Source organism: Leptinotarsa decemlineata, unplaced genomic scaffold (genome assembly GCF_025532065.1).
Source record: "Leptinotarsa decemlineata unplaced genomic scaffold, Ldec_3_MD MMD2_tig00027543_RagTag, whole genome shotgun sequence".
Taxonomy (NCBI): Eukaryota; Metazoa; Arthropoda; class Insecta; order Coleoptera; family Chrysomelidae; genus Leptinotarsa; species Leptinotarsa decemlineata.
The window spans coordinates 141,739-155,000 of record NW_027412721.1 but is presented as its reverse complement, the minus strand read 5'-3'; the positions used below and the strand labels follow the sequence as shown (position 1 = coordinate 155,000).

At 41.6% G+C, this 13,262-nt stretch overlaps 1 protein-coding gene across 1 annotated transcript; it reads left to right on the top strand.

Moving 5' to 3' along the window:
* The first annotated feature begins 3,466 nt into the window (after positions 1–3,466).
* On the top strand, positions 3,467–3,929 carry LOC141486957 (histone H3). Its single transcript, XM_074185572.1, has one exon. It carries the CDS (start codon positions 3,519–3,521, stop codon positions 3,927–3,929), a length of 411 nt encoding a protein of 136 aa, XP_074041673.1. The 5' UTR covers positions 3,467–3,518.
* The last annotated feature ends 9,333 nt before the right edge of the window (positions 3,930–13,262 follow it).

Genomic DNA, 13,262 nt, shown 5'->3' with positions numbered 1-13,262 from the left:
AATAAATACGGAAACAGATCTATATTCTCTTTTCGTGCGTGTTGTGTGTGCGTTATACGAAATATAAATTTTCGAAACGCCACGCTCAACGAAAAAGTTGTTATATATCTCTATGTGTCTCTGCATTATTTCATTCAAATAAAACCGGACCGACAACAAATCGAACTATAACATTGCTCAAGAAGAAATATTACAACACACGCTCGTCGTACTCGACCTGATGATAATGTTACACAAACCACCGGCGTACACGTACGTATGGTAATTTTTCGAAATACAATATATAATAGACGATATATACGTCGACCGGCACAAAACTTCGAACATTCTCTCGACCCTTCGCTAGATTGAAAGCGACTCGGTGTTCTCGAAAGATTCGTTCCGAAATTATATTTATTCTCGCTCGGACAGAGGAGAGCTGTCGCATATTTTGTGTAATAACAAAATTTTTGTTATTTTTTGGTTGATCGCATAGGGACCGCTTACGTAGAAACGCTCGCTAAATCCGCGATCTCGCAGTGTCTGACGGTTTCGGTTGGGTAGAAGCAGAAGATATACTACTACGAACTATCCACACCACCGTGGGCGAAGCCCGCACTCGACACGATATCGAATTAATGTTATTATTCAGCAGAAAAACGAATATCGTGTGATTTGGTTATCGGTGACCACGGTACCGACAGCGCTCGAGCAAGCGTCTGCCGATACTATAGAGGAAGCGTTTTCGATCCGTTTCGAAACGTACCTATCCCCCTATAGCGGCGTTTCGAGCACATCGCCCGTTTTCCGTTAACGCTGACGGGACCCTACGCGACTTTCGGTTTTTTCCACTTTTCGTATAGTCCTAGTCAATATAATTTATATCCGTCGATATGATATTGTATCAGACATGAATACGCATATCGATCGATATATTAAAATATTATAGGATAACGTTCTGACAACAGGACGTCTCGATTACAATGTTTATCGGAAAGTGTAGTGAAAATTTGTGTAAGGCCTATACCGCTTTCTCGCCATTACAACATATGAGTTGAGACGGTGAGACGATACTTGAATTAATGGGAGCAAACAGAATTTCGGAAGCGTGATAAAAAATTTTCAAAGAGAAATTTTGGCGAAAATTTCACTATACTTTCCGATATTTTCACCACACTTTCCGTTATTTTCACCACACTTTCCGTTCATGATTATTTTCGCCAAAATTTCCGTCTGAAATTTTTTCTTCACGCTTCCGAAATTCTGCTCGCACCCAGAAGGCAGAGGTAAACTTTCATTACACTTTCCGTTATATTTATGTTTTCACTACACTTTCCGATACTTTTATATTTTCACCACACTTTCCGTTCGGATTATTTCGCCAAAATTTCCATTGAAATTTTTCTTCACGCTTCCGAAATTCTGCTCGTTCCAGAAGGCAGAGGTAAACTTTCATTACACTTTCCGTTATATTTATGTTTTCACTACACTTTCCGATACTTTTATATTTTCACCACACTTTCCGTTCATGATTATTTTCGCCAAAATTTCCATCTGAAATTTTTTCTTCACGCTTCCGAAATTCTGCTCGCACCCAGAAGGCAGAGGTAAACTTTCATTACACTTTCCGTTATATTTATGTTTTCACTACACTTTCCGTTTTTATCTTTTATACTTTTATATTTTCACCACACTTTCCGTTCATGATTATTTTCGCCAAAATTTCCATCTGAAATGTTTTCTTCACGCTTCCGAAATTCTGCTGCTCCCAGAAGGCAGAGGTAAACTTTCATTACACTTTCCGTTATATTTGTTTTCACTACACTTTCCGATTTTTTCCACACTTCCGATATTCTGCTCGCTTAAACTTTCATTACACTTTCCGATATTTATGTTTCACTACACTTTCCGTTCTTTTATATTTTCACTACACTTTCCGTTCCGCCAAAGTTTCCATCTGAAATATTTTCTTCACGCTTCCGAAATTCTGCTCGCTCCCAGAAGGCAGAGGTAAACTTTCATTACACTTTCCGTTATATTTATGTTTTCACTACACTTTCCGTTATCTTTTATATTTTCACTACACTTTCCGTTCGGGTTATTTCGCCAAAATTTCCATCAAATTTTTATTTCACGCTTCCGATATTCTGCTTGCTCGCGGAAGGCAGAAGTAAACGTTCACTACACTTTCCGTTATATTTATGTTTTCACTACTTTCGATGTTTCACACACTTTACTTTTCACTACACTTTCCGCTATTTTATTTTCACTACACTTTCCGTTTTCTTTTATATTTTCACTACACTTTCCGTTCGGGTTATTTCGCCAAAATTTCCATTTCAAATTTTTATTTCACGCTTCCGATATTCTGCTTGTTCGCGGAAGGCAGAGGTAAACGTTCACTACACTTTCCGTTATCTTTTATATTTTCACTACACTTTCCGTTATCTTTTATATTTTCACTACACTTTCCGTTCGGGTTATTTCGCCAAAATTTCCAATTCAAATTTTTATTTCACGCTTCCGATATTCTGCTTGCTACCGGAGGGCAGAGGTCGATTAAGTTTGACGATAGTCGTGTCACTAAGTGTTCTGGCGATGTTCTAAATTTACTGTAGTCTCTGGAGATACCCTACATTTTGTTTTATAAAAGAGAAGACATTAGTAGATCAAGATGTTCACATGATGTGGTGCTTGCTGCTGCTGCAGGTTTTTCCGGGTTTTCCTGCAGCTGAAAAAGCAAATGCGCCACTGGAATCATCAATGAAGTCGCCCCTCCGGAGCGTCAATTAAATTTTGTTGTTTCATAATTTCATGATTTGTATTACTTTCTTGACCTGAGACTTACTTCAAAAATATAAAAAATACACACGAATTCATTTCATAAGCTTTTGTGGTTCTGAAAAGAACCTTTTTTTTATGGAAACGGTAAGGACAATACAGGGGGAGGCATTAAATTCAACCGCCAAATCCGTACAAGGTTCGACCTTGCCTTTTCAGGGCGTATACAACATCCATGGCTGTGACGGTTTTGCGTTTCGCATGTTCGGTATATGTTACGGCATCTCTGATAACATTTTCGAGAAATACTTTGAGTACTCCACGAGTTTCTTCGTATATCAAACCCGAAATACGTTTAACACCACCTCGACGGGCTAATCTTCTAATGGCAGGTTTCGTTATTCCTTGGATATTATCACGCAATACTTTACGATGACGTTTCGCTCCTCCTTTTCCTAAACCTTTACCTCCCTTGCCACGACCAGTCATTTCGAATGTTAAGAATAAATTATATACTGCACGATACGAATGAAATACTGTTAGTGATACTAACGACAGACTTCGACTAAAGTTCTACACCGAACTCGGTCGGGTTTTGTTAAATTTCATGACTCCGCCCACAACTGGAAATCGGACCAATGGCGTCTCGTCTAGATGGTATATAATAGTTGGCGTGTATAAGCCGACTCAGTTCATATGTTGTCCGTCTATCGTTCGGTATACATTTCGTTCGTTACAATTCGCAATAGGTTTTGAAAATGGCTCGTACCAAGCAGACCGCTCGTAAATCGACTGGAGGTAAAGCTCCGAGAAAACAATTAGCTACTAAAGCAGCTCGCAAAAGTGCACCGGCTACGGGAGGTGTTAAAAAACCTCATCGTTACAGACCCGGTACTGTTGCTCTCCGAGAAATTCGACGTTATCAGAAGAGTACTGAATTGTTGATTAGGAAATTACCCTTTCAACGTTTAGTTCGAGAAATCGCTCAAGATTTCAAAACCGATTTACGATTCCAAAGTTCAGCCGTCATGGCTTTGCAAGAAGCTAGCGAGGCGTATTTGGTAGGACTCTTCGAAGATACGAATTTGTGCGCCATTCACGCCAAGCGCGTTACCATTATGCCCAAAGACATTCAGTTAGCAAGGAGAATACGCGGAGAACGAGCTTAATTTCATATATATATATCCCAATATATATTGAAAATATATACAAAAAAAAGGTTCTTTTCAGAACCACAAAATGCAATTGATGAAAGAATTCGTTTATCGATAGATATGAATGAATGAATGAATGAATGTATGATATTTTCAATAACTCGCATCACGTAAATATTAAATCACGGGTGTTTGCAGAACATGTTCAGTATGATCCAAATATGGATTATAATACTGAAATTTTTTACTTTCCGAAACGAATCTTTCGAAAAGATCATTTTTAGAAACGGCTGAGATAAATAACGAAAAACAAGCGATCACTGAATGAAAGATCGCTCATAACATCACCATCTTTTCGTAAATTTCCTCTGATTCATATTTTTGAATACCTGGCATAAATCTCGAGTGACTTTTTGTAATATACCCTATACCAAAAATGAATCGTTCTCGAGATATTCGATCGTTTATACAGAAAAAGTAGGTATTATTCGGTTCTCGAGCCATTTCCCTATAAAATTGAAAACAAGTCTCATAGAATACATAAGCTATTATTGATTCATCAAAATATTACATTCCGTCGTCTTGTAGGAGGAGTAACATTTCCAAAATGATGAACGAGGTATTAGGAGTCGATGAGTAATTCTGAAGATATAAAAATCAGTGATTTCTCAAATGGAACACCCTTAGTTTGGAAATCTCGAAATGATTTTGACTCATTTTCCTGAAACGATCCCAATATCAGAAAATAAGTCAACTGTTCACAAGACATATTTCAATGAAATAGAAAGACAGAGCAATATTTTTTAATTTTTACTCTTTTACGAAATTATTCGATTCATATCAATTCGATAGTCGGCGGCGGCGGCGGAAGAAATATTATTTATCTATTTTTTTTCTGTTTATAGGGATAGGCTAGGTAGGTAGTTCTGACTATTTATTTATATATTTGTTGGACAGTTGAATTATATACGAATTCTTGTAAAAAAAATTGTGGCCCTGAAAAGGGCCATTTGTTTTCTTAGACTTCGTCGCCGGAGAGAGAAGTCAACTGATAGAAGAATTTACTTCTTCTTTTTTGGAGAGGCAGCTTTTTTGGCTTTCGGAGAAGATGCCGATGCAGGGGTCGCTTTCGCGGTTTTCGGTTTGGGTGCTTTCGGCTTTTTTGTTGGTCCTTTGTTAGTTTTCTTTGCTTTCGAAGGAGACTTGGTTTTACTAGCAGAAGTCGCGGACGAAACCTTAGAAGCGACGGTCTTTTTATCCTCGGCAGTTACCTTTTTAGGCTTGGCTGCGGCAGCCGCTTTCTTTTCCGGAGAGGCTTTCTTACCTTTCGGTGATGCAGCAGCCTTCTTGCCGGTTTTAGCTTTTTCACCAGCTACGCGTTTAACGGGAGTTTTTTTGGCCTTCGCACCGGCCGTACCGGACGTTTTCTTTTCGGTAGCCGACGGTTTTGCCGAACCAGAAGATGCCGATGCCAATTTGAACGACCCCGATGCACCTTTTCCTTTAGTTTGTACTAATGATCCGGAAGCAACCGCAGATTTAAGATATTTCTTGATGAAAGGTGCCACTTTTTCTGCGTCAGCCTTATAATTCGCCGCAATATATTTTTTTATGGCTTGTAAAGAGGAACCACCCCGTTCCTTCAATCCTTTAATAGCGTTATTAACCATTTCCGACGTAGGTGGGTGAGAAGGTTTACTTCTTGGATTTTTAACTTTCTTTTCTTTCTTCGCAGTAGACTGTGCCTGCGGCGACGAAGATGAATTAGCCGAAGCCGAAGAATTCTGATTTTCTATGTCTGCCATAGTAAAAAAACAACTGACAATATATTCTCGGAAGATAGATGCTACACTCGTTAGGCGTCTAGAGAGAATGATGTAGTCCTCTGGTGTTCCGTTTGTTTAAATATTCTGGGTCGAAGCACAGGCGGACGGGAGACTGAACGCTCGACATTCTCGTTAGACACGATATTGACGGCTTCCATTCTGCTGTCGAAATGTTCGCATCAACTTCTTTACGAAATCAATGCCGGTTTCCTATTTAGACTTCGACTAGCACAATAACGTGGATAGATTCTACGTATTCCGAAAATATTTTCTGATAAGAAAAAGCTAATATTAAACCTCGACAACTCACAGTAAATTACAATGAAATATGAAGTATTGATGATTTTGACGTAACTCCAGACAATTCCTTTCCGAAAATACTCGTAATCGATGATCTGGAAGGAACCTTCGAATAAATATCATAGGCGCGACTGTCTATAGAAACATGATACATTAGCCGATAATACTCGATAAATACACGAGTGAATAGGGGCATCGAAGAGACCTCGTGTCTACCTTCATACACGACTATAACCAAGAACCGACGCTTCTAATAGCATCAACATTTTCAAAAATTATCCCTATAAAAGTGTTCGATGAAAACGGCATTCGAATAATAACGAACGTTATTAATGTTATATTCGATAAGATATAATCATCGTAATATACTTTCAATAAAAAGGTCGATACTACAACACGAACGAACGAACGAACGAACGACGATACTGTGAGCTCTATCTATAACGGAGTAATACACACCCACCCCCACCCGAAATATATAAATCGTCAATGTTATAGTCGAAATCAGAAATGCTAATCATAAACGTTTTTAGACAACATATTAGCACGTAAATAAAAAACACGTTAAAAAATAACATAAGTAATAGAGTACATGACTAGTATAACAGTAACGAACGTTAACTTTTTAGGTTGATAGGTAGGTAAGCACCATCTAAATATAGGTGGCAAAATTATTTATTATCATCGCGCGTTTCACGAAAGGAGGTAACAATGTACTGATAACAAGGCAACCCAACCGAGTGAGACCTAGCGCCCTAGCAAAAATAAATTATCATTCAGCGTCGAAACGATATTGTAAGAATTCTTTCATAAATATTTTGTGGTTCTGAAAAGAACCGTTTTTTTTTAAGAATGTATATCGTAGACCGGAATAAGTAAATTATTTCGAACTGGTATATTTCGTAACTGCTTTGGTGCCTTCGCTGACGGCGTGCTTCGCCAATTCACCAGGAAGTAACAGACGTACTGCAGTCTGAATTTCTCTGCTCGTAATAGTCGATCGCTTGTTATAATGAGCAAGACGGGAGGCTTCCGCTGCGATACGCTCAAATATATCATTTACGAAACTGTTCATGATGCTCATCGCTTTACTGGATATTCCGGTATCGGGATGGACTTGTTTCAATACTTTGTAGATATAAATTGCGTAACTTTCCTTCCTCCTCCTCTTCTTTTTCTTATCGGTCTTCGATATATTCTTTTGGGCCTTTCCGGCCTTCTTCGCAGCCTTTCCACTAGCTTTGGGTGGCATTCTGAAAATTTAATTTCGTCAATATCAAACAAACAAGTACTATCGTGCAGGTTTGCTTTCGACTCAATGTAAAAGACGCCACTCTGTCGTCACTATTTCAGATAGTAACTGGAACTCTAGTAGGCTCCGCCCACCGGAAAGTTGAGCGTTCGAGAACGCCCATTGGTCGGTAGGACGGTATTAATACAGGTCGATTCTATATAGAAATCATTGTATAGAAAGCTACTGTTAGAGCAACATCGAATAATTCTCAGTGAATTCTTTAAATTTATCCGATATATAATACTAATCTACGATTCGACATGTCTGGACGTGGAAAAGGAGGTAAAGTTAAGGGAAAGGCAAAGTCCCGTTCCAGTCGGGCTGGACTCCAATTCCCAGTAGGACGTATTCATCGACTCCTTCGTAAGGGAAATTATGCCGAACGAGTTGGTGCCGGCGCCCCGGTTTACTTAGCCGCAGTAATGGAATATTTGGCAGCTGAAGTCTTGGAATTGGCCGGTAATGCGGCTCGCGATAACAAAAAAACCCGTATCATTCCTAGACATTTACAGCTGGCCATTCGAAACGACGAAGAACTCAATAAATTGTTATCAGGAGTAACCATTGCTCAAGGTGGTGTTTTGCCCAATATTCAGGCGGTTTTGTTACCGAAAAAAACCGAAAAGAAGGCATAAGTACACATTTCCTGAGAGAGGAAAGCGACAAATAAAATATCGGCCCTTATCAGGGCCACAACGATTTTCTCTAATGAATTCGACAATTGCATATATTTTTTTTTATTTTCTTGTCATCGCTTTTCGATACAATTGTTGACGCAGCACGATATGCGATTGTTTCTTTCTTGCTTGCGCATATTTACGTATACATGTATACATGATTAATAATATTATTATTGTTCAACTTCTTATTTTCGTGCCGAAACAAGTGATTTCTATTTGCTGAAATCAAATATCAGAATGTCTGTACGTTTATTCGTGATGAAAATAAAATGTATGCAGTAATATCAGATTTAGGTATACAAATGAATAAACATAACAATATCCATAGAAATATTATACATTCTTGTTCGTGGAATTACAATATAGACAATCATGAGTAAATTGGAATGAATAAATGAAAAAAATTATACCTAATTAAATTATATAGCATAGATGAATGCATACATACATTTCAATATCTGCAGAAATGAATGACGAGTATATAAAAATAGGTTGTTATTATTATTCATAGTAATTTGTGAAATGGGATAGATGAATATTATAAGCATAAAACAATAATATTTGGACAGTGGTTCATTAACCTTCGATCAGTTTATGAATATTCATTTTTTCAATTTTTTCTTTACGTACAAATGGTATCGCGTTTTAAAGCGGCGTTTCAGAAAAGTTTCATATGTAATTTCTATTGGTGAATAATTGAATAGTTTGGGAGCTACCTAGCTAGCTAGCTAGATACCAGTAGCTTCCCTGTCCTATAGATTTAGAAACCGAGTGGTATATAATCTAATTGTACAGATCGTTCTTCTCTTTTCTTCTTCGTATACAGATGTAGTAAGGTTGAAATTAATAATTTCGTTAAGTATACAGGATAAAATGAAGCAATTATTCAGGTAATCAAAAGAATGACAGATAATGCTTAAAATTAGATGGGTATATCGTTCGAATTTAATTTGGTAATTCGTTAATTATTACTCACACCAAAGTAAAGTATATAAATCGAATTCGTTTTGAAAACAAATTGTGGTTCTGAAAAGAACCGTTTTTTTTTTTAAATTTCTCGTCGGAATATGAATCTAACCGCCGAAACCATATAATGTACGCCCTTGACGTTTGAGAGCGTATACTACGTCCATGGCCGTGACGGTTTTTCTTTTGGCGTGTTCTGTATATGTTACCGCATCTCTGATAACATTTTCGAGAAATACTTTGAGTACTCCACGAGTTTCTTCGTATATCAATCCGGATATACGTTTTACACCTCCACGACGAGCTAATCTTCTGATGGCAGGCTTCGTAATTCCTTGAATATTATCTCGCAACACTTTGCGATGTCTTTTTGCTCCGCCTTTTCCTAATCCCTTTCCTCCTTTTCCTCTACCAGTCATTTTGTGTAATACAAACGGAAGATTATAGAGAAAAAAAGTACGAGCGAAATACGTTATTACTACTTCGAATGCTCGAGAACAACTGAAGGCCGTCGGCGCTGGAAATGTCGCCAGGACGGTACCCGGAGCGGTCCTGAAGTGATACCCGGCTGGGTGTGGATTTGCAACGGACCATCCGCTCCTGGGCCGCCTGTCGCACGCAGACCAGAGCCGGCGGGTGCTAGGCCGCCGGAGGATCTATACGGAGCTCCGTCCTCGCTTCCCGAGTTCGGAACGTCGCGGTTTCCCTGCATTGCTGCGATCTTCCTTTTTATACACAAGATCTCCGAATCTATTATATGTTCCCTATTCACTATCTATCTAATGGGCGCCGCGGGGGTGCAACTGGCCACCACGATGGCACTAGGCCGGACCAGAGGGTTCCCTACGATCCCTAAACCTAGCCGACACACTATCGCGATTTGACCTACCTAGCTTCCTACACCCGAAGGAAAGAGACTGCCTCCGGAGGCGCACGGTCGCTTTAAAGCCCCCAGATATCAGTGCAATGGGACAGCCCACGTAGACTGCCCCTTAGATATGCTGGGTCGGCGTACCCTCCGATGTATTCAAGCCTGGGTAGGCCAAATACGTCCAAGAAGGCCGGCTAGTGGGTCCCTCGGTGCGGCGTGACGCCGAAGTAGCAGATTTCGAATTCTTTTTATAAGGTAGTCCTAAAAAGGACAAATTTGAACTAACAAGTTCAGTTTAGAGTCGGTTCACAGCTCCTGAGAGACACCGTTGGTATTTTATTATCCTGGAAATCTCCTTGGTACAATAATGGGGATGTATATGCACACCTCGGTATATATCTATATGTATTTATATAGGTGGACGTCCAAACTCCTAGGAAAACTCCTCTTTGGAAAACTCCAGTAGTGTTGTTGCCTTGAAAAAGGCAATTTGGGCAGCTATCTATATCGAATTCACTTCGGGAAGTAATTTGGGGTGTTTGTTTTTTACTTCCCTAATCTCCGTATAAAGAAACTACTGCCGAAGACTCCTTTACAATTCCAAAAACTATAATTAGCCAACTTCCAATAATTCAGATCGTCAAAAACGCTCGATGATTACTTTACAACGCTCAGAGTCAGACTCAGCTGCTCTAACCCGCGAAGCCGTCTATATTTATCCATACGCGGCGCGCGCGCGTAGGCTCCGCCTACTAGCTATCCTTCCCTTCGCCTTCTCTGATTCGCTAATCTTCGCGATACATATACTGAATTATTGGACGTTGGTAACACCCCCCCGCTTTAAGGAGTCGCTTGTAGTTTCTTTAAAACCGAGACCAGGAAGTACTCTTTATTAGGGAAATACTCAAAACAATCTTTTTACAATAAGTCCTTAACCTAATTTACAATATTTTATCCCCCTTAACCTAAGTTTTTAACAAAATACATCACTCAGCTTCCTTGCCTGTCCCTCCTCTCAGGCTCTGCTGGCAACAACAATAATTACACAAGGGATCTTACTTATCTTATACCTAAGCTATTTAATCTACATGCGCCGAGCGCGGGTCAAGGTGCTCCTGACCTTCTCGCGGAGGTGGGGCAGGTCTCAGATCGTCCGTGTGGATGACCCGGTCTACACCACCTTTATTCACCACGTATGTGTTAGGACCCAACTGCCTCTGGACTCGACACGGAGTTGTCCACGTTGGCCCAAAGTTCTTCCGAGCTCTCTTGTCGTAATTTCGACACAGCACCCACTGGCCCGGCACGAACACGACAGCCGGCACTTTGTTCTTATCCGGGAACCGTTTATTGCGATACGCAGCCGAGCTCTGCTGTGCTTCCTCTACGCGTTGGGCACGGTCCTCATTATGAGGCCTTCGTCTCCTTTGTAGGGGAGTGTCCCAATCGCCAGGCCGAGGCAACTCGTAGCCTAGCAGGAGCTGGCAGGGAGTGACATTCGAAGCCGCGTTGGTACGGGTTCGTAAGTTGAAGATAATTTCCGGGAGACATCGCTCCCAGTGCGATTCGTCTTTACCTATCAAGGCAGCCCGCAGCATCTTCTTCAGCTCCTGAACCCGTCTTTCTACAGGGTTAGCCTGTTGGTGGTACCCGGGGCTAGTCCGCGTCGCGATCTCATTCCGTTGGCAGTACTGTTCCCAGTTCCTGCCCAAGAACATCGCGGCACTATCCGTGATCACCACCTCCGGGAACCCCCACCGATAGCAGATCTCCTGCGCAAGAAATTCAATCACGGTGGCCGACTGAACAGACTCTGCGGTGCGGGCCTCTACCCACTTGCTGAAGCAGTCGGTGGCCAATATGATATACCTATTACCCTTTTCCGTAGGGCTATAGGGGCCAAGTACGTCAATTGAAACCATCTGCCAGGGACGGTCTGGCTCATTCGGCCGTAAGGGGGCGGCTTCCTGGGGAGGACTCCTCTTCGTTGTTGCGCAAGTCAGACACGTGTTCACATATGCGGAGACCTGCTTCCGCATATTAGACCAGTAGAAATGTCTACTGATCTGATTCTGGGTTTCTTCTACTCCGGGGTGACCTGCTTGATCATGATAACGGCGGATTAACTGATCCCAGCAGCGCCTTGGGACTAGTAACCTTTTGGCATCCTGGTTAGGTCCCACATAGTACAATAAATCATTTTCCATTTGGAAATCATGCAGGATCCGTTGCTCGTATTCGGTCGGATTAGGGTTCGCTCTGGCCCTCTCAATCCGGAGCCTGAACCGTCTTACGCTATCACTACTACGTTGCAGTTCAGCGACCTCCTCGAACCAGGTCTGTATCTGATTCAACGTCTCGGGGTCGCTGGCCTCTACGCAGACCAAGTCGCATACGTTGAATAGCTCGCCCAACTCGTCCGCGAGCTGAAGCAGGATCTCGTCCTCTGCTTCATCAGGTGTCTCCATTTCTTTGTGAGGAAAGAACATCCTCTCTACGTCGGTATCAAGGTCCATGTTTGTTTGGGGCTGGGTCGGATTTCGGGACAGAAAGTCAGGTAGCTGATTCCTCTTACCTGGTATGTGTTCCACCCTGAAATCATACTCCTGTAGGAGCAAAGACCAGCGAGTCAGCTTGGCTTTCTCATCCTTCATCTTGTCTAACCACAGCAGTGCCGAATTATCGGTGAACAAGGTAAAGCTCCCATCCTGGAGATAGTGCTTGTACTTTTTAATCGCCCACACCACCGCAAGGCATTCGGTCTCATTGATATGATATTTCCTTTCGGTGGCGTTTAGCTTGGCGCTACTATAAGCGATTATCCTCCTATTACCTCCTTGGGGGTCTATTTGGAACAATACGGCGCCAATGCCAATATGGCTGGCGTCCGTCTGGAGGCCATATGGTAAGTGGGGGTCAGGTCGCGCTAACTCTAACGGCTGGGAAACGGCTTCCTTTATTGCCTGGAAGCTGTCTTGCGCTTCCGAGGTCCAGAGAAACCTTTTCTTTCTATCGATAAGGTCAGTCAGCGGTGCGGCTATCTCGGCAAAATTCGGGATGTATTCCCTAAGCCATCCGGCTGTGCCCAAGAAGGCGCGCACCTGCTTTATATTACTGGGCGCTGGGAACTCCTTTACGTTTAAAACGTGTTGCTCCTGCGGCTTATTCCCATCCTTGGATACGACCCGGCCGAGGTAGTTCAAGGTGCTAGACCCGAACTGGCACTTGGATGGGGACAGCCAGAGCCCATGAAGCCTCAGTCGCTCCAATATCAGCTGCAAGTGACCGCAGTGCTCCTGTAGATCATGTGAATATACAATGATGTCGTCCAGGTAGACCTTGCAGAACTTGTCTACAAAACCTACCAAGACTTCCGACATCAGTTTCTGGAACACGGCAGGCCCATTCTTG

Bases quoted from the DNA above. Each gene is read 5' to 3' on its own strand.
- LOC141486957 (XM_074185572.1), top strand. From the start codon at position 3,519: ATGGCTCGTACCAAGCAGACCGCTCGTAAATCGACTGGAGGTAAAGCT.